This window comes from Anolis carolinensis, chromosome X, assembly GCF_035594765.1.
Source record: "Anolis carolinensis isolate JA03-04 chromosome X, rAnoCar3.1.pri, whole genome shotgun sequence".
In the NCBI taxonomy this organism is placed as follows: domain Eukaryota; kingdom Metazoa; phylum Chordata; class Lepidosauria; order Squamata; family Dactyloidae; genus Anolis; species Anolis carolinensis.
The window spans coordinates 9,030,713-9,057,585 of record NC_085847.1 but is presented as its reverse complement, the minus strand read 5'-3'; the positions used below and the strand labels follow the sequence as shown (position 1 = coordinate 9,057,585).

The 26,873-nt window shown below is 45.4% G+C and overlaps 3 protein-coding genes and 1 long non-coding RNA gene across 13 annotated transcripts in view; 2 read left to right on the top strand and 2 right to left on the bottom strand.

The window, feature by feature from the left end:
* The window catches only part of pitpnm2 (phosphatidylinositol transfer protein membrane associated 2), a 104,623-nt gene extending 94,319 nt beyond the window's left edge, over nucleotides 1-10,304 (top strand). For all 7 annotated transcript variants that reach the window (XM_008113701.3, XM_008113698.3, XM_062958619.1 and 4 more), the window contains 8 exons: nucleotides 1,033-1,181; nucleotides 1,619-1,735; nucleotides 2,064-2,180; nucleotides 2,394-2,542; nucleotides 3,323-3,472; nucleotides 3,623-3,806; nucleotides 4,411-4,539; nucleotides 5,016-10,304. In XM_008113701.3, the coding sequence (XP_008111908.1) occupies nucleotides 1,033-1,181; nucleotides 1,619-1,735; nucleotides 2,064-2,180; nucleotides 2,394-2,542; nucleotides 3,323-3,472; nucleotides 3,623-3,806; nucleotides 4,411-4,539; nucleotides 5,016-5,354 (1,334 nt within the window). In that variant the 3' untranslated portion in view covers nucleotides 5,355-10,304. The remainder of the gene's footprint in view (nucleotides 1-1,032; nucleotides 1,182-1,618; nucleotides 1,736-2,063; nucleotides 2,181-2,393; nucleotides 2,543-3,322; nucleotides 3,473-3,622; nucleotides 3,807-4,410; nucleotides 4,540-5,015) is intronic.
* Nucleotides 10,305-10,559: 255 nt separating this feature from the next.
* arl6ip4 (ADP ribosylation factor like GTPase 6 interacting protein 4) lies at nucleotides 10,560-20,003 on the bottom strand. Of its 2 annotated transcripts, none has more exons than XM_016994748.2 (6): nucleotides 19,871-20,003; nucleotides 16,506-16,708; nucleotides 14,988-15,362; nucleotides 13,921-14,038; nucleotides 13,427-13,496; nucleotides 10,560-12,577 (listed from the first exon to the last, which is right to left on the bottom strand). In XM_016994748.2, exons 2-6 carry the CDS (start codon nucleotides 16,693-16,695, stop codon nucleotides 12,521-12,523), a joined length of 810 nt encoding a protein of 269 aa, XP_016850237.1. In that variant the 5' UTR covers nucleotides 16,696-16,708; nucleotides 19,871-20,003; the 3' UTR covers nucleotides 10,560-12,520. The 2 variants fall into 2 exon arrangements, with proteins under 2 accessions (XP_016850237.1, XP_062814696.1); XM_062958626.1 differs by lacking the exon at nucleotides 19,871-20,003 and adding an exon at nucleotides 19,707-19,725.
* Nucleotides 19,824-23,678, top strand: LOC134292908 (uncharacterized). Its single transcript, XR_010000017.1, has 2 exons — nucleotides 19,824-19,962; nucleotides 21,174-23,678. It is a non-coding gene; the product is annotated as an uncharacterized LOC134292908 (long non-coding RNA).
* Nucleotides 19,871-26,798, bottom strand: ogfod2 (2-oxoglutarate and iron dependent oxygenase domain containing 2). 3 transcript variants are annotated; one of them, XR_010000015.1, is made up of 8 exons: nucleotides 26,201-26,798; nucleotides 25,394-25,450; nucleotides 24,731-24,841; nucleotides 24,447-24,546; nucleotides 23,946-24,070; nucleotides 23,176-23,433; nucleotides 20,769-21,445; nucleotides 19,871-20,112 (listed from the first exon to the last, which is right to left on the bottom strand). XR_010000015.1 is itself a non-coding variant. In XM_062958625.1 (7 exons), the coding sequence occupies exons 1-7, from the start codon at nucleotides 26,735-26,737 to the stop codon at nucleotides 21,170-21,172; spliced, it is 1,464 nt and encodes a 487-aa protein (XP_062814695.1). In that variant the 5' UTR covers nucleotides 26,738-26,798; the 3' UTR covers nucleotides 19,871-21,169. The 3 variants fall into 3 exon arrangements, 1 of the variants encoding a protein (XP_062814695.1); XR_010000016.1 differs by having other exon boundaries at nucleotides 26,191-26,462; XM_062958625.1 differs by having other exon boundaries at nucleotides 19,871-21,445.
* Nucleotides 26,799-26,873: the final 75 nt, after the last annotated feature.

The window sequence follows — 26,873 nt, the reverse complement described above, 5'->3', positions numbered from 1 at the left end:
GAAACCAGCAACATGTCAGACTTGCTGGGTCTTATATCAGCTTTGTTCACGACAAGACTCTCCGATGTAGACATTTGCTACAAGGGGGTGGAGAGATCTAACAAAAAACTTGGAGAAATCAAACAAAATATCAGGAGCTTGCTTTCAAAATGCCAACATGAGCGACATGTAAGTCAGTGGAAATTCTCCGAACAGGCCAGTTTGATTTCCTCCTTCTCTTCTTCCTCATTTATCTGCATTTCAGTCACAAATCTGGAAGGAAATAGCAATGCTGGTGGGGGGGTTGACAGGTGACCTTCCTTCCTTCCTTTTCATAACACTTCCTTCCCTTTCTTTTGATACTTGCACTCTTGAGATTCTGACACTGATTTAGAAATGCATACATAAATGCATTAAAGATACCCAGAAATGGTAAGTAAGTATGTAAGTAAAAGGCTTTGAAAATGGTTTGCTAAGTGGTGCCCGTAACATACGGTAAGTAGGATCTGTGACCAAAAAAAAATGTTTCAGGGAGCCGTGTTCCTGAGGATGGATATCGAGTCTTTTTATACCCATCTTGCAATGTATTTTCTTGCTTGTTTCAGCACATGATATCATCCACACCTCCTTCATATTGTCCTTGCTTGACCGAGAGTTATGTGAGATTAAGCCTAGCTGCAAATCTAAAAAGGCTTAAGGATTATTATTTGTCATCTCCCCATAAAAATACTATAGACTGTAGCTTGATTTCAGGTGGGTTCCAAAGCTAGTGGTCGCTAACAGAATTGTCGGGAGAAGCCACGGTGGTTAAACTGGTATCAACCCAGCAAAGGTCCACAAGAACAGGCCCATTGGAATGGATGTTATTTGTCTAATGTGGGTGGCATTACATTTAGATGCAGCATTTAGTGTTTATCTGTCTAAAGAGAAGGCTTTCTGACACTTTTAAGTTGGACTCACTAGAGGTTGATTTTGAACATGAAACCAAGATGTTACTTGCATTGTGTTTACTTTTTAAAATGTTGGTGGTCTTCTCCTTTTATCTGCTCTCAGTTGCGTCCAAATGGTGGGGGACAAAAAGGATTGATTATGCTCTCTACTGCCCGGATGCTCTGACCGCCTTCCCCACCATCGCTTTACCACACCTTTTCCATGCGAGCTACTGGGAGTCGACGGACGTGGTTGCCTTCTTGCTCAGACAGGTCAGTTCTGGGGGGCTTGCAAACTTCCAGCGTGTCACTTTCAAAAGACCTTGTATTGGTATTCAGTCACAGCGGGATACCTCTACAACTGGACAGATCACATTCCCTGATCACAAGCTTTACTTTTCACTCCTTAGAACTTATGATCTCTTCCACTTCTATGATTCTATGAGGTTATATCATAATGTTAAATTATGACAGTACTACTACATCCTGGACACTTGCATGTTGTTTATTGCTGTTACTATTTTTAGATAATAATAATAATAATAATAATACTCATGTTGGCTCTTTTAATATGCAAATAGAAATTCAAGATGTTATTCCAACCTTGTATTGGTGTCTATCCTTTCATGGTCTTGTGATTTATACGAGATCATCAGCTAGGACTGAATTCAGAGCAGTAGAAATAACTGACCAGGCTGTCTTTTCTTCAGGTGATAAGACACGAAAACCCGAGTATCTTGGAGCTGGATGGCAAAGAGGTCTCTGTCTTTACACCTTCCAAACCCAGGGAGAAGTGGCTTCGCAAGAGGACCCATGTGAAACTAAGGGTAAGGGCACAGGGGTGTGTTTTAGGGGAAAATTATTACCATTATTGTTACAGGTAGAGTATCTCTTTATCTGAAATACTTGGGGCCCGTGGGATTTGAAGAACTTTTGGACTACCGGTATTTGCATGGATGTACCTAGTGAAATCCTTGGAGATGAGACCCAAGTGAAAAAGACAAAATTAATGTATTGTATTGTATTGGCTTTCTTGTGAGAGTGGATCTCTTTTTGAGAGATGGATCTTGGTGACGATCCACCTCAACTTCCCTTGACAGTGACACACCTCATTGACAGTAAAGTCAAGCTTGTTTTGTTTTTACTTTTTGGCAGAATGTCACCGCCAACCACCGAATAATCGATGCTATTGTTAATGAGGACGGTCCACAGATGTTAAATGCCAGGTTTATGTACGGCCCGTTGGACATGGTCACACTCACTGGGGAAAAGGTACGATTTGGGACAACTTTTTATCTGATTGCGGTCAATAAAAAGAGGAGAAAACCCACTGTGTATCCATTGTACCATTTCTAAGTAGTTTTTATGTCACAGTATACATTGGAAGTGTCTCGTCTGGAATGTACATGAATGAGTTGAGCGGAATTTAGAATGTGATCTGTATCAAATGGCTGTTTAAAGCTAATATGCCTTTTTCTGTCCCAGGTGGATATTCATATTATGAGACAGCCCCCATCAGGAGAGTGGGTTTACTTTGACACAGAGATCACCAACAGCAGCGGCAGAATTTCCTACGTTCTCCCTGAGAATCGGAGACTGGGAATCGGCGTGTATCCTGTCAAAATGGTGGTGCGGTACGTTCTGTGGCAGGATGTCTTTGCCTTAAAAACATATATTCAATGTTTCACTTTTGAGTCAGAAAAACTGTGTGCCTGGTTCCTTCCCTCGTTTTGATTTTTGCATTTACCGTGTCAATTCGATAAAGAGCTTGGAACAGTTAACCTTTTGGACTGTAGTTCCTTGAATCCCCCATATTGTCGTGCTTTTTGTGCCCTGTCGAAGGAACTTTTAATGGATGGTGCACTGGACAGGTGTTTTGATACATCAGCAGAGTTTGTTTCAAAGTGCATCTAAAAAAGCATCTACCATTTGTGTTGCCATGGAGAGTGAATAATAATAATAATAATAATAATAATAGACATTCAGTGCCTTTCCAATTACCTGAGACACACAAACAAAGGCAAGGCTTCTCCTTTCATTCCCGTCATCTGCAGGCGGCGTTTATCTCTGGCTCTGGGAGGTACTTTTTCTTCATTTTCAAGCCAAGGAGCCTGCATTGTCACCTCCTGGTCATGTGGATTGCAAGATTGTTCTTTGCCTTTTCCTGCCAAAGCGATACCTATGTATTCATATTTGGATGTTTTCAAACTGCTATGTTGGCAGGAACTAGGGCTGACAGATGGGAGCTCACCCTGTCTCACGGATTTGAGTTGCCGACCTTCAGGTCAGCGGTTCTGCAGCACAAGGGTGAATGTTTTGTAGCCCTCATCTATTGCTAGGGAGTCTTGTTCCCCAAGGGACTTTTTCTCTTCTAAAATGGATCCCAACGTGAGATCTCCTTTCCTTGCCTTCAGGGGCGACCACACGTATGCCGACAGCTACATCACTGTTTTGCCCCGAGGGACTGAATTTGTGGTGTTCAGCATTGACGGCTCCTTTGCGGCCAGCGTCTCCATCATGGGCAGTGACCCCAAAGTCCGAGCTGGAGCGGTGGACGTAGTACGGTACGAAGACTTCCAGACTTCATAGATCTGTTGACATACGGAGAGACGTGCCTGGCAGGCCTCTGTCTCCGCATGAAAGGGCCGGGGGCACTGCTGAGTGTTTGTGTTTCCATGTTGACTTCTCATCCCATTGCTTCTTTCCCTTTCCAGGCACTGGCAAGACCTTGGCTACCTCATCATCTACGTCACGGGCCGCCCTGACATGCAGAAGCAGCGGGTGGTGGCCTGGTTAGCTCAGCACAATTTCCCCCACGGGATCGTGTCCTTCTGCGAGGGCTTGGTTCATGACCCCTTGCGGCACAAGGCCAACTTTCTGAAGTCCCTCATCACAGATGTAAGTAAAGGAAGGGGGAGGGCAGGCCTGAGTTCAGGCATATGTAGGGCCTGCTTGTATCCCAACTCCCATTGGCATGGTGTTCCTCTTGCAAATGTCTATATGTTCCTGCTTAAGCATGCTTGTGATGAGCATCCGTCCCTTTCTTAAAACTCTTTTGGGCAAAGGTAGTAAGCTTTTGAGCCCGAGGGCCATGCTGCCTAGTGTGCAGCCCTTCTGAACTGCTGGAAGGCTCAGGAAGGCATCAGGACCTGATGTGTCACTTCCGGTCATCTCCTGGGCCATTTCAAGGTTGGGAATGCCTGGAAACAGCTTGCCTCCGAGTGTGGTGGAAGTGCCTTCCTTGGAGGCCTTTAAACAGAGGCTGGATGGCCATCTGTCAGGGGTGCTTTGATTGTGCTTGTGGGACTCCTCCAGGAGACCGAAAGTCACACACTCTCAGCCTCTGAGGAAGGCAATGGCATGACACCGCTCTGAAGAAGTCTTGCCCATAAAACATTAGGATGGGGTTGCCTTGAATTGGAGTCCACTTGAAGGCACATATCAATAGCACGACTGTGTCTGTTCTAGAAACCTTGCTCACACATCCATTACCTTTCCCCAGCTTGATATGAAAATCCACGCAGCCTACGGATCCACCAAGGACATCTCAGTCTATACCTCCATCAACTTGCCGCCTCCTCAGATCTTCATTGTTGGGCGACCAACCAAGAAGTTACAGAACCATTGCCAGGTAAGGGTTGCAACCTTTGAAGCAAGGAGAGGTCTAAAGGAGCTGAATGGAGAGCGGGATGTTTTTGACGGCCTGGAACAAAACAGTGACAAACTGGGTGGTATAAGAAGCAGAAGGCCATCTAAGTCTAGGTGACTACGGTTATTTTTTTTTTTCTGAACATTGTCATGAAGCTCAAATGAGGATGCATGCTAGGTTTCCAAATGGATATATTTGACACTTTGCAGCAGTAACATCCACATGATTAGCAAAGGAAGGCATTCACTTGGGTTGACATTGGGTGTTTGCTGAATGGTATACTTATAAAGGAAGAAACCAATTGCTTCTCCTGTTCTGTCAAGTGGTGAGGATTTTGTAGCTGCCCAAGATTCCCAAGATTTCTTAATTTGTGTGGTAATGATCCTGGCAAGTAAATGTCACTGACTTGCTTCCAAAGGTTTGGCCATACTAGCTCATGTTTTTCTTTGAACTTGCAGTTCATTACTGAGGGATACGCTGCCCACCTGGCCCAGCTGGAGTACACCCATCGCTCCCGGCCGGCCAAGAACACCACCCGGATGGCCCTTCGGAAAGGCAGCTTCGGCCTCCCCGGCCAGACGGAATTCTTGCGCAAGAGGAACCACTTGCTGCGCACCATCTCATCTCAGCCCACGGTGGCTGGCGGGAGCACCAGTCACAGGCCGGAGCGAGCACTGAGCCAGTCGGAGAGCGAGCGGGAGCGGGAACGCAGCCAAAGAAGCCTGAGCCTCGCCACAGGATGCTGGGGCCGGAGCGCAGCCTCCAGACTTGAACCCGGGGCTTTGGGACCAAAATAGAGCCATCCAGGAAGGCGGCTGGGGATGTCCCGTGGCAGGGAAGCAGGAGGAGTGAAACAGCGAGGCCTGCGGTGTGGGAACAACGGGGGAATATATGGTGCTACTCATTGCCATCAAGGCAGCAACCACTGCAAGGGGAAGACCAAGCGATGTTTTGTTTTTCTCACACAGAACCCGCCGGCCTCGGCAAATGGGGCGCCAGGGTTACAGAGCACTACAGAAAGGAAACGGACACCCAGCATTTCAGGAGAAGGGACACGAGAGTCGGAAGAGCCTCCGGGCGCATCTCCTTGCCGCCTCCCTCACCCCTCTCTTTATCCAGGTCTAGCGATTGTAAATATGTGCCTCCTCCGCTTCTTAGCCATCCAAGATGCAGCTTGGGGGGTGGGGGCGGGGACCGTGGTGCCCCATGGAGCCGGTGGGTGGCTCTGTAGTTTGCTCTGGAACCCCCTTGGAAGGAGGATGCCGGATGCTCCCACTTCACGTGTCATTTGCGGACCCTGGAAAGAAGGACTTCAGATCGGAAAAGGGAGCTTGGAGCTGCCCTCTACCCAACGAATGGAGCAAAGTCATAATATGGCCGATCATTAGCCACGGGTTACTTTCAGGCTGTCACTCTGATCGTCAGATTGACAGTCTGTTGAGGCTAACTACCATTGTCCTTTTCCAAAAACCACATAGCAAATATTTTTAAGAGAAAGGAAAAAATGACAGGAGGATTTTGGTGGCTGGTAGATTGCACTGATTTTCAAAAAGAGATGTCACTTGAGCTGCCAAGGAACTCTGCCCATCAGTAGATGGAGAGGGGGGGTGAAGATTTGGATAATTTTGCAGACATTACTAACCAACACAAGCCTTTTTTTGGATATACCTACAGTCTCGTTTCAAGCATCAGGAGGGAAATCTAATAGAAACATTACTCAGCCTAAAAAAAGGAAAAGAAAAAGCTCAGTCCAAATCCTTTCCCCCCTCTTCTCTGCCCAGTTCTTTTCTGCCTCTCCTCCCACAAGATAGGAGTCATTCCTTCTTTCCAACTTTTTGGTAGCAGCTTTTGACAGGATGTAAATGTGCTTTCTTTTTTAACTGTAGTTAATGCAACTGTAAAACCTCATTGTTTTTATTTGTTTTGCACTGAAAACTTTTTAGAATGCCTAATATTTTGATGAAGCTGCACCCTATTTATTTCATGCACGAGAGATCAGTGTTATCAAGTGGAGGGCACGTCGACCCAAACACAACGGAAAAGAGAAGTGCACAGGCGATGGGTGGCCCAAGTGGGGTCAAAGCACATTTTCAGAAGGAGCAGGAGGAGGAGGAGGAGATACCTTCGGTATCTCCAAGGGATTTTAAGTTTGAAGGATCTGGTGTAGAGGAAGAAAGGCCTTTGGAAGAAGCAGCTCTGTCGTCTCTTCTCCCTGCTCACTCTATTCCCAATGTCAAGGATGCTCTTGCTTTACAATGCCCTCCGTTAGCCATTTTTGAACTGGAGAAACCGCACAAGAGGATGGGCTTTGAGGGGGAAAGTGCCTCCAAGGAAGGGTCTGGGACATCTCCTGAATCCGCCCCCCATCTGACATCCAGAACCAGAATTTCCTTTGGTAGTTAAGGGCCAGTCCTTCCCAAAACACCGTTCTCCTCGGACAAGAGAAGACCTGCTCGCCAAAGGCTGGCACGGCCCCGACTGGCCTTTAGTTCCCGGAGGTTTCTGCGTTGGTTCAGGGTGCCCTCCTTGGTACAGTGTGCCCTCTCCTTGCCCGTTTGTGACCGCCCTCAACTTTATAAGCTCTTATACGTCCAGAAGATTTCCTTTTCCAGACCAAACGTTGCGTTTCCTTCCCTTTTCATTTTCTTTTCAATACCAAGACTCGCAGCACTGTGAATGGGGCCTCTACTGAATCACAACGGGGCTTTCACAACTCATCCAGACGTTTGTGGGAAACACACACACATACACTGGTTGCTACTTCGATTTCGACACCAAATACAATACCGTGGGCTCTGCCTAGAAGAACGTGGTTCTCTAAAGAAGCCAATGTCCTTTTTTCCCCCACGGAAAGAGCTCTTCTTTTGAAATGAAGCTCGCAGCATACGTCAGCAGTTTAGGTAGCCATACTGCACAGGTCTAAGCCACTAGTCTTGGATACAGTTGACAAGGAGAAACTAGCAGGTGTTTTTTTTTACTATTTAAAGCAAAGCTGGCTTCTCTTTCTGCTCACGGAACCTAGTTCTTTGCAAAGGGAGGGGATCGAGATTGACTAGTGTAGCTCTTGGCCGTACAGCTCAGTATCGGTCGTCGGGCCACACGGGTCTGAATCTTCCTGTTGCAATTCATCCTCGCAAAAGAGACAAAGATGGCGACACAATCTAGAAAGGTCTTTCACTAATTCAGCCTATCCTTTGAACATTACCAATGAACCAAATGTGACTTGTACATTTTTTTCCAATTTCGGATGAAATTCCATTTTGTGTATTTGTGTGTGTGTGCGTGCGTGCATACGCATGTGTGTTGTATCAAGCAATGGACAACGGGGAAGGGTGGGGAGGAAGTGGGGCTACAGGTAACGAAAGTGCATTATTTAAAAAATCTTTTTAAAATGTCTCTGGAGGGGGAAAACCCTTTTAGGGCGTACTATGTCAAATTTCGGCTTTCTTGCCCTACTTTTTGGTTTCAGGCATTGCGTACAAAATCGTATTTTTATAGACCTGAAAGGACTGTCAGTGAATGCTAAGTGCACCTTTCTAACTGCCTCTCATCCAATCACATTGGAAACCAATAGTTTATACGAGGGAGAGTTAATCCCATGCACATCCGAACCCATGGCCAGGCTTTGATATCTCCCAGACGTTCTCCATGTTTGTTTTCTCTGTGGGCAAAAGTCTCCCGCACTTTTCTGTGCCATTGCGACAGTGCTGGGTGGAGCGGCACATCATGAGAGAGAACGGGAGGTAGCACTGGCTTGGTGCATTTGTACAAGTCCCTCCCAACACTGTCATGCTGGTCGATGGATTTTGTGTAGCATTCTACTGTGCATTATATTATCCTGGGCTTTGAAATGCAATTTCTTACTTATTTACATTCAAACAATAGCAATAGGCCGGTTTGAAAGTAGGCTAGCTTGTTTGTGTGTGTGTGTGTTTGTGTGCGTGTGTGTAATGCAATTGGAGAGCAGCGCTTCAGTGACAAGTGACGTGGCATTTGAGGCAAGAAGTGGTTGAGATTGGAAAGTTTCCCCTTGCTAACGTCGAGAAGCACTTACGCTGTCGTGTGACGTAGCCATATTTGTTGTCAAGGGGAAACGGTGTCTATTGCTATGAGCTGCATCCTAGGAATCTTGGCTCTCATTGGAAATCCAGAGCAAATGCAGTGCCCTCTGGGCTTGAAAAGCCAAGGGGGGCTCTGCAGGGCCATCAGTGCAGAAAGATATGAAATGATGTGCTTTGCCTCCTTCTCTCCCATAGCCAACACTTTATGCATTTGTGTGCAATTTGTGTGATTTGCCTCATTGAAGTTACAGTTTTAGCCCACTTTGTAGACCTATTAGAATTGTCATGGGTTTGGGGCTTTCTTGAGTTAACATTTTCTGAAGACCTCGGGCATCAACTAACCCTTTGTCTTTGGGTCGGGATCTTTGCAGAGGAATGTGGTCTCACGGAAGCTAAACATTTATCAGGGTCTCACATGGGATGCTGCCCTACTTTATATCCCCATATGCAGGGCACACCTGTTGGCTTCTTGCTCATACGTCGCATAGCCAACTTGGCAAGGCTCTCTCCCTTGTGGCTGCAGGGGAAGAGGGAGCCAATGCCCACTGAGAATTAAAGGTCCTGAAAAGCCAAAATGGATGGGGAATTTAGTTAGGTTTCTCTCACTGCTATCACCCCAAACTAAGCATTTTTTTGGACAAAGCTCACAAATTTACAATCTGAAAAAACAACACGTGTTAAGCACATAGCTTGTTCTCACGGGATGGTATTCTTTCAGCACACTCTTGTTTCTGTTCACTTGGGGATTCCGCTTCAGTGGGGCTTATATCCCCTCAGAAGTGTATTTGAGGTGGCCACTTTGGTGCTGAACGGGAATCCCCACAATGCAAGTAGGAGGAAGTTGAGCTCAGTAGGATATGCTCTCCGCAAAGTGTGTCTAGATGGGCAGTTGGGATCTAGTCCAGCTCCAGCGCATGACCTGTGGGCAGAATTGCTGAAACTGAGGTCAGGACTGAGCCTGGATGGAAAGCCCTCCCCCCCAAGCTTCCAGGTGGAAGGTGGTATGGACTCAATCAATGAGGCAAGTGTGATGGGAAAGAGCCTGTCTTTCTGCACAAAAACAACAAGATTTTCTTATTTTAGCATCCTTTGACACACACACACACACACACAAACATTCAAAGATCTTTCATTTTGAAAAAAAAATGTTTACAATGTCCTAAACCTAGGTCAAAGAATGTCAGCTGCTAAAAAGATTTCAAGTGAAACCGCTGCTTACCCGGAGCGTTTTGTCCCATGCTCCCGTCACCAGAGCAATCCCTCTCGTTCAGGTATCTATCTCTCCCATTGCTGCAATTTCCCGGTTCCGTCCAAAAGCCTTACGTTTTTGTCTCCTTTGGCCCCCAGGCAACTTTCCTCCCTGACTGTTCGAATGTTTGTCTCCGACAGTGTTCTCTTTTTTGAACAGAGGTGGGAAACAGTGGAGGGGGGAAAGCAGATGGAAATATTCAAGACCATTCAATGTAGAAAGGCACAACTGAAAGGCCCAGACTCCCATCTGGGCCTGTTGTTTCATCTTTTTGTTACTGTGTTTTGTGTGCATGTTACCGTCAATCTCCTGGCTCTTGTACGTGATAACTCATCCTTCTCCTTTGCTGTTACTGCCGCCTTGTCTTGCAGCCTGGGTGTGCTTTGTATATGGTTATCACTTGTATGTTAACACCGAATAAAAGAAATGGGAAGGCGCTCTTGGTGTCGCCACTTCTTTGAAAGACATTGGTAGCATTACAGCAGTGCTTCCCAACCTTTGGGCCTCCAGGTCTTTTGGACTTCAGTTCCCACATTTCCTAACAGATGGTAAGCTGGCTGGGATTTCTGGGAGTTGAAGTCCAAAACATCGGGAGGACCAAAGGTTGGGAACCACGGAGTTGTTGAGACACAGAAAACATAGGTTTACAGCTCTGGCCGTGAACCACTCAGAACAAGAAAAAACATGAACAGTTTGATCTCATGTGACATTTACTCAGTTGTGGACAAAAGGAATCAAGCAGGAGTGTTCTTGGCCTCCTCCTTGATTCAATAGTCCTCCCAGTGCCACAGGTATCCCATGCGCATGCAGAACATCATCCATGTGCCTTTTTCAAGCTACAACATGACCACTGATAAGAGGACCAAACCTGTCGCTTAACAGTATCCCCTTCCATAATGAACAGATGATATAGGTGACTGGCAAGGAAGGTTGTTTTAATACAGTAATGTATTTCTTTGATTGGAAGACGCACTCAAATTTCAGGACTGCCACCACCAATAAAAATACATATGATACCCCTGTGATTCTAAGACTCACCCCATTTTCAGATCTGTCTATATAAGAAAAAGGTGTGTCTTGGAATTGAAGCGATACAGCGTATTTGCAGCATTTGTTATCTGGATGGGTCTGGGTATTATGGCTTGAACGGAACTTTTGATTTTGAAAAGGAAGCCACAGGCGTCTAAGAGCGCAATCAATCCAAACTTAAGCTATAAAAGCTGAGCATTTATGCAACCTTCCTGCAGTCAATTGTTCCCTTCCAACATTTTGTAAATACTTCACGATGTTCTTGGTCCTGCTTTGCACCGATTGCCAAATCCCAGGTGCATTATTGTTCAACAATGGGGAGCTAATTAAAAGCACAGGACGCAAATTACATTTCTGCGCCCGTGCCTGATTGCCGAGGCAGGACTTGGAAACAGCTGCTCCCACCTCTTACGTAAGGTGTCTCTTTAGGAGGACAGCTCATCAACCTGTCCAAATAAATACTGGGGAAAGAAGAAAAGACCCATTCCCCTTCATCTGCCAATTGCATAACGCTGGCGGCATGAGCAACCCTCAAGAGCCCTCCATCAGGGAAACCAATTTCAGGGGGAGAGGTGTCTCTAAATGTCAGTGCAGATAGACGCGACGGTCAGGAGTGCTTATTATCCTCTTTGGCTGATACTCCAGCTGCGCCCCTTTCGAGAATCAGAATAAATATGATGAGGCACATGCTGGTAACCTCAAGACTGGACTTCTACAGTGCCCTTTACATTGGGCTCCCTCTGGACCAAATTCGGAAACTCCAATTAGTTCAAAACATGGCAGCCAGATTGGTTACAAGAACATCTAGGAGCAAACATATCACACCCATATTCAAAGTCACTCCATTAGCTGTCAAAAGAGTTTCTGGGCCAAGTACAAAGTGTTGGTTTTGGCCTTAAAGGCCCTACATGGTTGGGTCCAGGTTACCTACAGGATACCTACAATCCTTTGGGACCCTGAGGTCCTCTGGAGGATGCTTACTCCAACCAACTCAAACCCGACTGTCACCTGTCACTCAGAGGACCTTTCCATCAGCCGCCTTTCGATTGTGGCATGATCCGCCGGAAGAGAGCCGGCAGCTAAACAAATTTGAAATAGAATTAAAGACCTCTCTTCCAGTAGGCCTATCTTGTCAATTCTAATCTGGAGTCAAGGAGGCCTCAGTCCATTTCTAGAACCAAATCGGATATATGTCTTTTGGCACAGGCCAGAGTGGCTGTAGCTACATGATGGACTATAATGTCCCTCATCCCTGACTAGACTGCTGGGATCAATGGGAACAGAAGCCCAACATTGTCCAGGTCTGTTTCTACTCGGCCTCCTTTTACTCTGGGATTGTGTTGGCCAGGTCAGAAAGGAAGTGGGAGTCTTCTCCCGGAGGACCTCTGCAGAGGGCAATGGAGGAGCCTTGCAGCAAAACAGGAAAGCTGAACCCCCCGGAGGTGGCAAATGCATGCAGCAGCTGTGGGCTGGGACCTCACTCTCCCCCACCTTTTTCTGCAATGTATGTTACTGGTCATGCATGTTTCGTGGGGACAAACGGGGTATGCGCTGTTTCTGACAAAGCCTGTCATGACTGGGCAGGAAATCCACCTTTGGCACAGAGGAACACACTCTACCAGTATTACTGCAGCATTCCCGTCCGCATCTGGAAAGTAAGGCCATCTCCTCGGGAGGCTTGCTGTGAAAAGGGATGCAAAAGAATTGCAGATTACTCATGTTCCGTGCCGCAAGACTCAAAAATAGTCAAAACATGGAAAAAATACATTTGTCGATAAAGACTCAGTTAATGGCTTCAAACTACAGGAAAGGAGATTCCACCTGAACATCAGGAAGAACTTCCTCACTGTGAGAAAGGCTGTTCGACAGTGGAACTCTCTCCCCGGGGCCGTGGTGGAGGCTCCTTCCTTGGAGGTTTTTAAGCTTTTAAGCAGAGGCTGGATGGCCATCTGTCGGGGGTGCTTTGAATGCGATTTCCTGCTTCTTAGCAGGGGGTTGGACTAGATGGCCCATGTGGTCTCTTCCAACTCTACTATTCTATGATTCTATGATTCTAAATAGGGCATGGGCTATAGCACTATCAGAAAAGCTAACTCATAAGCAAACATTAGCAAAATAAGAAATAAAAGATCTATTTGATAACACATGAAAGTCATTTATTAGCCTCAAACCAAGAAAGACTGGATGAAGAATTATTAAGTATCCTACAGCAAATATATGTAATGGATAAGACTAGAATAAGTAGAAGTATTAGAACTGGGTTGCTGTGAGTTTTCCGGGCTGTCTAGCCATGTTCCAGAAGTACTCTCTGGTATATAAACCCTTCTTGCCTAGTTTCCAATAAACCTCACAACCTCTGAGGATGCCTGCCATAGATGTGGGTGAAATTTCAGGAGAGAATGCTTCTGGGACATGGTCAGACAGCCCGGAAAACTCACAGCAACCCAACATAGGCTTTTTTTTTGTTCTAAATACTCAAATCTGCCGTCTGCAAATCACACTACTTTACAGCCTATGTAGAGCTACGTACCTTGTTAATTTCCTTATGTCTCTCCTTGGTAACAATCTCCTCGAGGACCTCGCCATCGCCCTTAATAAGCCTGGAAGAGAAACCGAGTAGCTCAGTTTCACACACAATAGCTATCGATATCCCTGCCATTAGTACTTTTGTGGAGTTACATTGACATTTTGAGAACAGCAGGGGGTTCAGAATGGCATTCCGCAGAGAAAAACCGCAAGTGGGGAGAGAAAACGACGTGAGATCCATTAGACTTTGGAAAGGGATGTTTAGTGTGTGCTATTGTTGTGTGCCTTTCAGTCAATTCCAACCTCGGGGGGTCCCACCATGGGGTTTTCTAGGCAAAGTTTCTTCAGAGGTTTGCCACTCCTGTCCGCTTCAGTGACACAAAGTAGGACTTGCCTAGAGTCACCCTATAGGTTTCCTAGTTGAACAGAGACCTGAACCCAGGTCCTAGTCCCACGCCCAAATCACAACCCTTGATAACACTCCAATAATTATTGCACCTTGTTCTCCCTGTTTCCGGGTCGGTGACTCTCCTTATGACGCTCTGCCGCGCATCCCACTCCTCTTTGGTCATTGGCTTCATGGCTTGGATGCGAGATTTCTGCTCATCGGTCAGGGCTGAAAAGGAGACATCCATCAACATGGAGGTCCTGCCGACAGACCCTCCTTTGAATGGGCACAACCCCTTGGTCTCCCCAGCCCAATGGTTAAAAGCACACACACAACCTACCCAGCAACCAGTCAGTGTATTCAAAGCTCAGCATTTGGGAGGGAAAATGCTTTGCTCTTCCGGCTAGCAAAGAGGAGGGAGAGGCCATTCTCCCTGATCAGCTGAGGTCTAGATCAATGTAAGTGTAAGTGTGATTTATTGATATAATTGTATTATTTTACTTTGTTTAATAATGTGTATTATGTTGTTATGTAATGTTTGTGTTGCTTTTATGACTGTAAACCGCCCTGAGTCCCATCCGGGAGATAGGGCGGTATATAAATAAAGTATTATTATTATTATTATTATTATTATTATTATTATTATTATTATTATTATCCCACCACCATCTCCCTGAAGGGACTCGGGGCGGCTTACAAAGCACCACGAGGTACAGCATACAATATAAAATGGTAGGTAGGGAAAGGTAAAAGTTTCCCCTGACATTAAGTCTAGTCGTGTCCAGCTCTGGGGGCTGGTGCTCATCTCCATTTCTAAAATGAAGAGCCGGCGTTGTCCATAGACACCTCCAAGGTCATGTGGCCACAGGCATGACTGCATGGAGCGCCTTTACCTTCCCGCCGGAGCGATACCTATTGATCTACTCACATTTGCATGTTTTCAAACTGGCAGGTTGGCAGAAGTTGGGGCTAACAGCAGGAGCTCACCCCGCTCCCTGAATTAGAACTGCCAACCTTTCTATTAGCAAGTTTGGCAGCTCAGTGGTTTAACTCGCTGCGCCACTAAGGGGCCCTTTTAAAACGGGACATGAATATAAAATAATATTATATGGAAATTATAGAATGATTAATTTAAAATGATCCAAACCGGTCTCCTTGCTTAAAATGCAAGCCTTACCTGGCCCAGGGTCTGCCACCGTCTCTCTCTGCCACTGGTCTAAAGACGGTCCAGGCAGTTCCTCCAGTCTTGTTTTCCCCTCTTTCTCCTTCATTTTCTTCTTGGCCTTCTTCTTTGCTTTCCTCTTCCTCTTCCTCTTCTTTTCCTTTTTATCCTTCCCTTTGGCCAGCTTCTTCTTGCTCGGCTTCTTCCTTTTGGGCCTGGATTCGCCGTCGCTCGACTCTTCCGGTGAGGAGTCAGAGGAGTCAGAGGAGGATCCAGAAGAGTGGGACGTGCTCTCAGAGGAGGAGGAGGAAGAGGAGGAGGAGGAGGAGGAGGATGAAGAGGCCACCATGCTGGTCTTCCTTTTCTTCTTGTCTTTTTTCTTTTTTTTCTCTGGAAGCCGGCATTACTGAGAGGTTAACAGAAAGTACCCACAGTGTGCTATACAACTCTAGAAAAGTCATCCAGCCCTATCCACCCTTCTTGAAGGCGCTACCCATGGCAGCTTTTGTGCAAGGCATTCTGGTTTTATTATTAATAGTAGAGATAATAATAATACTATCTCTAATATCCTAGGCCCTTGGGAAGAGTCCGATATCATAGACTAATCCCAGACACTTGGACCTAATGTGCGTGTGTGCTGTGATGTTATGTACAATACTATGTACAAAACGCATCCCGTAAAAAGCAGACTTAAAAAGATATTTCTAGGCATATGAGGCAAGTGTGCATGTTGCAATTGGTCACCTTGATTAGCACTGAATAGCCTTGCAGCTTCAAAGCCTGGCTGAATCCTTTGTTGGGAGATGTTAGCTGGCACTGACGCCTTTGTTGGGAGATGTTAGCTGGCACTGACGCCTTTGTTGGGAGATGTTAGCTGGCCCAGACATGAATCAATCAGGGTCAGCTAACACCTCCCAACAAAGGATTCCCCAGGCAGGAAGCAGCCAGACCCTGAAGCTGCAAGGCTATTCAATGCTAATCAAGGTGGCCAATTGCAACATTCACACCTGCCTCCAACAGACAAGAGTTCATTCTCCCACCCTGGACATTATTACACAGGTATATATATAAACCCCACTTGCCCAGTTTCCAACAGGATGCCTGCCATAGATGTGGGTAAAACGTCAGGAGAGAATGCTTCTGGAACATGGCCAGACAGCTCGGAAAACTCACTGCAACCCAGTAAACTCAGGCATTGAATGTTTGCCACTGTATGTTGGAATCCGCTCTGAGTCCCATTGGGGAGATAGGGCGGAATACAAATAAAGGATCATTATTATTATTATTATTATTATTATTATTATTATTATTATTATTAAACACCTTCCCTTCTGCATTGGTTAAGCAAGAGATCCACAACTCAGAACAAAAGTGGATAACTTATGACCCTTCAGATGTCACTGGACTAAAAGTTCGATAGTACTGGCAGCAGAGGAGTGAGAGATGATGGGATTTGCAGTCCAACAGGAGGTGGAGAGCCACCCATTGCCCAGCACTGCTCTAGAAGCAGCCGGCCTCCTTCCAAATCCTCACCTGAGCACAGCCTGAGCCTCATGGATTCAGGGCCACTTTTGCTGCCCGGAGACGGGCTTCTCCTGCTCCAGGAATCTTTACTGTTCTTCCTCCTTTTCTTTACCTTCTTTTTCTCTGCCAGGTTGCGCTTGCTTCGAGAGTCACTTCGGCTCCTGCTATGAGATCTTTTTCTCAGCTGGTTGTGAGCCATGGCACATTCAACCCTAGTCAAGACAAAGACAGGGTTGTTTTTCCCCAGGATAGTGATTAACAATTAAATGATCACATTTATGATGCAGTCACAGACCTTTTCAATGTGCTTGCAAACAGGGAGAGACATGATCCAGGGGCTTAGAAAGACGGCTGTATAGCCTCAATGCTTGGCCCAATCTTGCTGTTTCTGCTTAATAAGATACCACTTCGTGACGGTAAAAAAAAGCCTGAAAGTACACTCTGACATTAAGGAATGAAATGAGGGTCCGGTTTCTGCCTAGCAAGTGATTCAAGAGGCTTTTTTTTCCATCAGAGGGAGCAAAACGGAGATCAGACAGCAGACAATGGCAATCCAGACAGTTACAGGATGTCCCTTAATGGGTCCAAAGGAGATAAAGCAAGAAGATAAAGCCAAGAACCAAATCAAAAAAAAGCAATTTAAATCCACCCCCAGGCAGCTCTGCGAGGAACTGCAAGAGAACAACAAGCAAGCACTTGACCCGTTAGAATGTCATGCAAAAGAATTCTCAAATAAGCTAAGCAATTTATAGAAAATTGCTTCTGATGTGCTGGACGTAATCATTAGAAACGAAAGACGGATCCAAGGCCTTCAAGAGCTTCTTGACATCATTACTAATAAGATGGAGGGCTTTGAAAGCCTGGGGCACCGGAATAATTTGAGAATTCAAGAGCCCCCAGAAGGCTAGGACGAAGGGGATCTGGCAGCACTCTTGATTAACTGAATTCCAGGATTGTATTCACGTGGCAAAGGAAGATTTCAAACAGGCACACCGAGCCCTGGGTCACCATCTTCAAGCCCCATGAAGCATGAGAGAGAGAAGCACCCAGCCACTTTGAAGCTTCAATTTTAAACTCGTGTCCTGTGTTTTAATCACTGTCCTGTGTATTTAATATAATTTAATATTTTTATAGAAATACGTTTTGCTATGTATCCTTTATAAAACTACATTTTAATATGTGTGTTTATAGAAGTTTTAAAATGTGTTGTCAAAGGCTTTTATGGCCGGAATCACTGGGTTGCTGTGAGTTTTCTGGGCTGTATGGCCATGTTCCAGAAGCATTCTCTCCTGATGTTTCACCTGCATCTATGGCAGGCATCCTCAGAAGTTGTGAAGTCTGTTGTAAACTGGGCAAGTGGGGTTTATATATATCCATGTGCAATAATGTCCAGGGTGGGAGAAAGAACTCTTGTCTGTTGGAGGCAAGTGTGAATATTGCCATTGGCCACCTTGATTAGCATTGAAAGGTCTTGCAGCTTCAAAGCCTGTCTGCTTCCTGCCTGGGGAATCCTTTCTTGGGAGGTGTTGGGATTGTTTCCTGTCTGGAATTCCCATTTTCTGAGTGATGTTCTTTATATACAGTCCTGATTTTAGAGTTTTTAAATACTTTTAATACAGATTTTGTTCATTTTCATCGTTTCCTCTTTTCTGTTGCAATTGTCCATGTGCTTGTGGATTTCAATAGCTTCTCTGTGTCGTCTGAAATGGTAGTTGTTAGCGTGGGCCAGCATTTCTGTGTTCTCCAATAATATGCTGTGTCCAGGTTGGTTCATCAACTGCTCTGCTATGGCTGCCTTCTCTGGTTGAATTAAGTCTGCAGTGCCTTTGGAAAATGCCCAAAGCAATCTAAATCCTAATGTTCCAAAGTTTCTGGAACATGGCCATACAGCCCGGAAAACTCACAGCAACTCAGTGGTTCTGGCCATGAAAGCCTTTGACAACACAAAGCCTAATGTTTGAAGATGGGAAAAGAAACCTCTATATAACAAACAGCAACACCAAAACAACCCTACAGAAACACTAAGCTTTACTTCAATTCTGGCAGGTGGATACTAACAAAAATGGGATGGAGAAATTGCAGGGAGAGGGAGTCAATCTTGAACATATGTTCATTTTCTAGCTCCCTCTGGGATGGCATTAGAGAGCTAAGGCAAGAAATGACAAACCGGACAATACACACAGGTGGAACTTTGCTAATGAAGTCAGTATTTCATGGACACGGTTCTCCCTATAGAATAACTTGCAAGACTTGAGAGCTCAGTGCCATGGGAAACCCTGGAAAGACGGATGTTCTGTGGATGGACAGAGTCCTGTGTGGGCAAAACAACTGACTAGACAACCCAGGCATTGATGGGGAATTACTAAATTGACCTTTCCTTTATTTGTTTCTCTTCCAGGATGGACTTCCTAGTTCAGGGGTAGCCAACCTTAAAATGTTTGAGGGGCCCTGTGTACCAACTTTGGTTCAATTCCATCATTAATGGAGTTCCGAATGCTCTTTGATTATAGGCGAACTATAGATCCCAGCAATTACAACTCCCAAATGACAAAATCAATTCCCTCCAACCCCACCAGTATTCAAATTTGAGCATATTGTGTATTTGTGCCAAATGTGGTCCAGTTAATGAAAATACATCCTGCATATCCGATATTTACATTATGACTCATAACAGGAGCAAAATGACAGTGATGAAGTCGCAACGGAAATATTGTTATGGTTGGGGGTCACCACAACATGAGGAACTGGATTAAGGGGTCACAGCATTTGGAAGGTTGAGAAACATTGCCCTATAGAAGTCTAGGCTTTATACAGGGTAGAGATGGGATATTTAATGCATCAGAAACCATGGAAATGAACAAAATCTGGCTCCCAGTATTAAAAAAAAACCCTCTAAAATCAGGACAGTAAATAAATAACACTAAGAAAACAGAGGAATTCCAGACAGGAAACAATCAGGACCAGCTAACATCTCCCAACAAAAGATTCCCCCAGGCAGGAAGCAGCCAGGCCTTGAAGCTGCAAGGCCATTCAATGCCAATTAAGGTGGCCAATTACAACATTCACCGTTGCCTCTGACAGACAAAAGTTCATTCTCCCATAAATAAAGTTTAGGATTATCACAGCTGACCCCCCCCCCCCCCCCCCCACACACACACACACAAATACACTAAAGTCGAAGAGGGTCCCTGTCCCTTTAAGAAGTCACACATTGCGGCTGTTGTCCTTTCCCGCCTCCTCGGCCAATCCCGGTGTTCCATTTCAGTCCCGACTTCCTAAGCCCCGCCCCACCCCGTCGCCCCAAAGCGCCCTGGCCGGAGGACCAACGCGCATGCGCCAAGTGGCCTACTTTTCGGCCCGTTAGCCAAACTCACCCAAAGAGGCGCAGTCCTCGGTCCCGGGATGAAGCAAGCGCGGCACGGCGTCGGGAGAAACACCTTGGCTGGAGTCGGCTGCCTGGACCATGGTAAGAGGCCCGCAGCCTCGGAAACAACGCCACCCCCCACAAGCGTGTGGAGAGTTTTCTGAGCGAGTTCCGGTTTGCGCCTGGTACGACTCTAAAGGAGTCCGGCGGGAAAGCGGAAGCCGTGTATATTGATTCCTACTTGGGTGGCACCTTAAAACAAAAAAGAATTTAATGGACATATAATAAGAACCAGCCTTTTAGGAACATGGAAAAGGTACAAGAAAGGGATCGAGCAGGCCTCCAGGGGTTTTGGACTTCAACTCCCACAATTCCTAACAGCCGGTAGGAAGTAACTACAGTAGAGTCTCACTTATCCAAGCTAAACGGGCCAGCAGAACCTTGGATAAGCGAATATCTTGGATAATAAGGAGGGATTAAGGAAAAGCCTATTAAACATCACATTAGGTTATGATTTTACAAATTAAGCACCAAATCATGTTATACAACAAATTGGACAGAAAAAGTAGTTCAATACGCTGTAATGGTGTGTTGTAATTACCGTATTTACGAATTTAGCACCAAAATATCACGATATATTGAAAACATTGACTACAAAAATGCCTTGGATAATCCAGAACCTTGGATACATGAGACTCTACTGTACTGTCTGTGCCATTTACATTCAAATTGTTCAGTTCATTATTTACTATTGTGTACCACCCTTCTGCCAAAATGGCACTCAAGCTGGCTAACAAGAATATTAAAAATAGCACTCATTTGCTAATAAAAGTTAACGTCTTGGATGCCGAAGCATGAATACAAATCTGTTTGCCTGCCAGCAGGCAAACAATAGAAGGAATACCTACTTAGCTGAGATCCACAGCTTGGAAGAAACTACCAGGAAGGCCCTCTTTCACATCCAGACAAACTGCCTCCAGCGGCACAAAAGAAGACCTCCACCAAAGCATTTGGAAGCCTAGCAGGCTTGTCGGGTAAAATCCTGTCTTTCAGAGACACATTTTACAAGGAAAGTTTGATTCTTAGGATCCGTGGCTAAGACAGTATTTCACTTGACAGTTATGCTGTATAATCTATACTCAGTGATTTTGCTCTGTGACTGCTTGTTATGATGTTTTCACTTCTTTAATGTATGGACAGCTTTAGAAGCACACAAACCATCTTCAGCTTGGTCTTTGGGGAACATATTGAGGCTACTGCTGTTGTCTTTATGGAAGTTGAGATGTCGGATTCACCTTGCGTTCTCCCTCTAGATTAAGGAGCACAAATCCACAGTTTCAGGCTGACTGTCATCGAAGTTGCTGGTGAACCCCTCTCCAAACCCATCTGCTTCCACCAGTTCTGGCGTCCTGTTGCACATGGGACACAGTTGGTTCCGGACAATAGATGATCTCATCCAAATAATCAGATTCCAACGCTCTCCAGAGGTGACCGGGAGCGCCCCATGCATCTGCCCCCCACGATGGAGCAATCCATGAAAAAGCACATGCTCCACCTCGATGTACTTGGGCACAGGGTTGATATCCTTTAAAAGCAGAAAGAGCATCATGTTAAAATTCCAGACAAATGACTCTTTGAGGTAAAAACAGAAGAGGGACATGGAAATATATCTTGTTGAAGGCTGTCATGGCCGGAATTACTAGGTTGCTATGAGTTTTCCGGGCCATACAGCCCAGAAAACTCACAGCAACCCAAAATATATATCTATATATATAAAAGAGTGATGGCATCAGGGCAGCAGACAAAACAACAAAACTACAGGCCCCCCAACCTCAAAATTTGACAACACAACCCATCATCCACGGCTCTAGGTTGATACAATAAAAAGAAAAGAAAAATAAAGTCCTAATTACAGGGAGAGGAATAATTGTTTTTATCCAATTGCTGCCAGTTACAAGGCTAAGTTCCGCCCACTTGGTCTCCTAGCAACCCACTCAGCCCAGGAGACAAGCACAAGAGTTTGGAGAGACCCCTAAGGGCCATCCAGCCCAACCCTTTCTACTATGCAGCAGAACACAATCCAAGCATTCACAACACATGGACAACGTATAAATACTATACAATACTACACAGGGATATAGACCCCCTCTACCCTCACCACTTTCACAGTACACAAACAACCAAATGCATACTAAACATAAAGACAACCATACAACAGACATTCAATACCACCACTACCTCAACCATTTCTCACCAACACCACCAGACAATGCCACAGCAACGTGTGGCCGGGCACAGCTAGTCTTCTTATAATGCACCTTTTCTGATATGTGAGATTTTGTAATCGCTTAAAAATTAATAACAGGACTGGATAAAATGATATGCTCAATCCACCAGGTGACTCTCTGACACTTGTCAACGCACTTTATTAAATGTTCTTGAAATTGCGTATTTTTATATGCCTGACCCCTTTTATCCATAGTGGTTGATGTTTGTATCATTATCTCATTTTGTATAGTCACTATGTGTTTTACTGTTGTGTTGTGTTTTAATTGCTTATTTTATTGATTGATGTATCATTGTTTTTAGTTACAGAGATTGGTTCTAACTTGTTATATTTGTTTTTGTTTTGGGCATGGCCCCATGTTAGCCGCCCCAAATCCCTTCGGGGAGATGGTGGTGGGATAGAAAAATAAAGTATTATTATTATTATAATTTAGTCTGTCTCCATATAGTGGACCATATCCATCAGAGGTTATTTGCATCTTTCACAAGTATACAAGGTCTGAAATATGATCCGTTTCATGCATGAGCAATGCATGCTGGGAATGTGGCAAACCTTTTTCCACACGTAATGGACCTGTTCACAACTATGGACTTTGAATAAAACTGAACCAGAGAAAAGCTTGTCTCAAAAATTATCTAGAAACAACAATTAACCAGAGTTGCTATCTTGGAAGATACCCAGCAGACATCAAGTAATAACATCTCTAGAGGGAATAATAAAATTTAAATAAAGAAATATTATCCTTTTATTTTGTTTAGTGCCAGCATCCCAATAACCACAGGTAACATCTCTAGCTATGTGGGCTTCATAAAGCAGGGGTTAAGCTCCAGATGTTCTGGACTTCAGCTTCCAGAAATCCCAACCAGTGTGGTCAATGGGTTGCAGGAGTTTTACTAAAAAACATCTGGAGAGCCAAGCGTTTCCTATAATCTGCCATACCGTCTGAGAGTGAACAACATGCTTTTGTATACAATATAAGAGCAATAAAATAAACAAGTACAAAGTAAACCACAGAAAAATGATGGCACCTCTCTGAATTCGGCAAAGTAGAGGTTGCCGTCGGTAAACTCTTTCCCCAAGGAGACGTTAAGTGTGACTTCTGCGTTGTCATAGTGGGAGCTTAAATCCAGGTCTTCTTTTAAAGCGTATTTCACCACAAAAGCTTTATGGCTGTCCAAGTGGCCTCCCCCACAGTCTGGATAAAGCAGGGCCGCCAGGGGCTGCAGGTATTTCTCACGGAAAGGGGTGATGAACGCTTCATCCATCCCAAGTTCATTTAAGAGAACCTACCGGGGATAGTAGAAGAGGGAGAAAGAAAAAGCAATAGGGTGAAAAGATGACGGCATTTTGCAATGGCTGGGAATGGCCCTTGCTTTTCATATTGTTGTATTATGTTAACGCCCAGTCAGTTTTAATAGTGGATTTTAAACTTTTATCTTCTGTTCAATATATTTTAATCTTTGTTCGGTGTGTTTTAACATACGTGTTTTGTAGAAATACGCTCTAATAAATCTATTTTATATAATGGTTATGGTGATTATGTATTTTAGCTATATTGTAACCCAGCTCAAGCCACAAGGCGAGAATATGTCCTGTCAGACATCACTTCAATAAGTCCCATTGATCCTGAGGAATTGACTGCATGTGGGATTAAAACTGGATCTAATGCTACACATTTTCTAATTGACAGCTCAGTCGCTTTCACATATGACATACCTGTTAAGTTCAGGTGAGCCATAAAATCTCCCCTTTCACACTGTGATATCAAGACTTGTCATCTACAAAACAAAACACTTACCCCATAGTTATTCATAGAGTTTGGCCTCCCCTTGGGCATCTCAGAGTGTTCAAAACTCTCCAGTTCTTTGATGAAAGCTTGGCAGAATTCCTTGGCAAATACTGGCAGTCGATAGATTCTCTTATCTAATAGGAGAGAATTAAAAAGAGAAAGGAATTAAAAAGAGAGGGGAATGAGCTTGTGCCAAGTAAGAATGCTCTCCAGGCAATCAAACAGAACAATGGGTTGCTGTGAGTTTTCTGGGCTGTCTGGCCATATTCCAGAAGCATTCTCTCCTGAAGTTTTGCCCACATGTATAGCAGGCATCCTCAGAGGTTGTGAGGTATATTGTGAACTAGGCAAGTAGTGGAATAATGTCCAGGGTGGGAGAAAGAACTCTTGTCTGTTGGAGGAAAGTGGGAATGTTGCAATTGGCCAGCTTGATTCGCATTTAATAGCCTTGCAGCTTCAAAGATCTTGTGCAAAGAATTCACTCAAGTGCCATAAATCCATTTCGCTTACCTGATATAGTTTCTACACGACTGAGGAGGCCTTGGAGATCGGCCTCTTTGGATGTGCAGTATTTGACTGTTTCTAAAAACTTTGGGGCCAGAAATGATTCCTAAAAGAGGAGGAAAAAGGAAGGTGGGTGAAACAGAATGGAAAGTGCCATTTTAAGAAGGACTCCCTTCCTGAATCCCTCCTCCTGTAACTCTGTCTTTACATACAGACATGGATGGACAGACAGACAAAAAGACGGCCCCTGCTCTTAAAAGATACATCAATATCAACATAAGGTTCTTTACCTGTAAACTATAGAGCTCTGGATGCTTCGGTCTGTAATTCCGGGAGATGATTGCTTTCCTCTCTTTAGAACGGTAACTTAATTCCTTTCTTCTTTTCACTTCTTTTTCAATCTGGAAAAATCCAATCTGATGCTTATTAAGATATTGCTAGATGGATCGAAGACAGACTTAACCCCCCATTATTCTCTATATTTACTCTGATATACAGCGTGGTCTAATTTTGTCCCCTTTCTTAGAAGTGAGTCCTATGAGTTCCAAACGAAGTTGCAAGCGCATGATGTATAGAAAGGATGGAATGGTGCAACCTGATCTTACTCTACAATAGAACCCGGATTGTGTCATCAGTTGCCAAAGGGCAAAAGGTGCTATATGCCAGAAATGGGAATAAGGTGGCCCTCTGAATGTTGTTAGACTGCAAGTCCCAGCAGCTCGAGCCAGCATAACCCATGGTGAGGAATGGCTCCATGATTCTCACCCTTGCTCTAAATCAACTAAAAGGACAGTCCCTGGGGGTTCAACCCCAAACTGGGGGAAAGGTGGGATATTATTATTATTATTAATAATAATAATAATAACTATGATAATAATAGTGAACATATAAGATATACTGAAGTAGTAAATATGCTTGGGCAGTTAGTCCTTTTACATTGTATTGCACTGTACCTCTTGAATTACAGCTGTAAATTCTTCCTCCGTTCTGCAGCCACGCTGTCTTAATGCCTGTCACATGAAGAGGAAAAGAGATGCAGTTTAAATATCTGGAAGAACTTCCTGACAGTAAAAGCTGTTTGGACAGATGCTGCCTGGGAGTCTGGTGGAGTCTCCTCTGGAGGTTTTTTAAGCAGCATGGCCATCTGTCAGGAGGGCTTTGGTTGTGTCTTCCTGCCTGGTAGGGCCCTTCCACACAGCCATATAACGCAGAATATCAAGGCCGATAATTCACAAGATCTGCTTTGAACTGGGTTGAGTCCACACTGCCATATTTATTTTATTTTATTTACATCACTTCTACCCCTCCCTTCTCACCCATCAGGGGACTCAGGGCGGCTTACAATATAAACATACTCATCAAAAAACAGTATTAAACATGTATTCAAGTTTAATGTGGATTTAAGGGCCCTTCCACACAGCCATATATATAACGCAGAATATCAAGGCAAATAATCCACAAGATCTGCTTTGAACTGTGTTATCTGGGTCCACATTGCCATATCATCCAGTTCAATGTGGATTGTATACAACTGCGTGGAAGGGGGCCCAGTCTTTGGCTTTGCAATATTTTTGGACTTCAACTCCCAGGGTTCCCTATCATTGGTCACAGCGGCGGAGGCTTCTGGGAGTTGAAGGCCAAAACAGCTGAGGCCGACACATCCTGAGAGTTCACCACAGAAAGCCTATCAAAACCGGAAGGAAGTAAAGAGGGTCCGTCCCCCCCCTCCTCCTCCTGTGTCTCTGTTTACCGGCCCGTACTCCCGGCGGAGCTGCTCGGGGTCCCCGGCGTAGCGGACGTGGAGGCCGTAGCGCGGCAGGAAGAGGTTGTCGGTGAAAAAACAGGCGCAGGAGAGGAAGCCCTTCCTGCCAGGCCTCGCGCTGCCGGCCGCCATGGAGCTTTAGTGAGTGGGTCCGTGGCTCAAAGCGCTCCGGGAGGAAACGCGCACCCAGACGTTCCGGAACGCTGCGGGAAGAGCGAAGGCCCGTGGCTGTTGCTGCTGCTGTTGCTCCCCGGCCTAGACAAGCCCGTTTCGTCACGTGGAGGCGCGGGCGGGCCCGGAGGGAGAGTGTGAGGTCACAATGGCCAGGCGCCTCCGTCCCGGGCGTGGCCCCAGGGGAGCGGATGCCTCCTGAGCCGCCCCCGCCGCGGGGCTTTGGTCGGCCCGGCATGGAGGAGGATGAGGACGAGGAGCAGGAGGAGGAAGGGCGCCCTCCGCCTCGCCCCGCGCCCAGCAAGTTCGAGGACATCTTCCGCCTGCTCTCCGAGGGGCGCTTCCCGCCCGGCTTCGGCGCCATCCAGAGGAAGAACCTCAAGCGCTACGCCCAGAAGTTCCGCGTCGAGGGTGAGGCAGGCCCCCAAGCTAGTGCCCGGGTTCTTAGAAGAAGGCCTTGCTTGTTTTGGGATGTTAGGGAATGCCACTGAAGTTTGGTC

Excerpts from the sequence above, each read along its gene's own strand:
- ogfod2 (XM_062958625.1), bottom strand. The coding sequence starts at position 26,737 with ATGGCGCCGAAGCCGGGCGGGAAGCGCCCCTCGGAGAGCAGGCGGAAG. Across the intron at positions 24,842-25,393 it reads TTACAGCTGTAATTCAAGAG|ATTGAAAAAGAAGTGAAAAG; the intron begins GTACAGTGCAAT and ends GGATTTTTCCAG. Across the intron at positions 24,547-24,730 it reads CAGAGCTCTATAGTTTACAG|GAATCATTTCTGGCCCCAAA; the intron begins GTAAAGAACCTT and ends CTCCTCTTTTAG.
- arl6ip4 (XM_062958626.1), bottom strand. Across the intron at positions 13,497-13,920 it reads CCGGAAACAGGGAGAACAAG|GCTTATTAAGGGCGATGGCG; the intron begins GTGCAATAATTA and ends TTTCTCTTCCAG. Across the intron at positions 12,578-13,426 it reads GACATAAGGAAATTAACAAG|CAAGCCTCCCGAGGAGATGG; the intron begins GTACGTAGCTCT and ends CCCTTTTCACAG.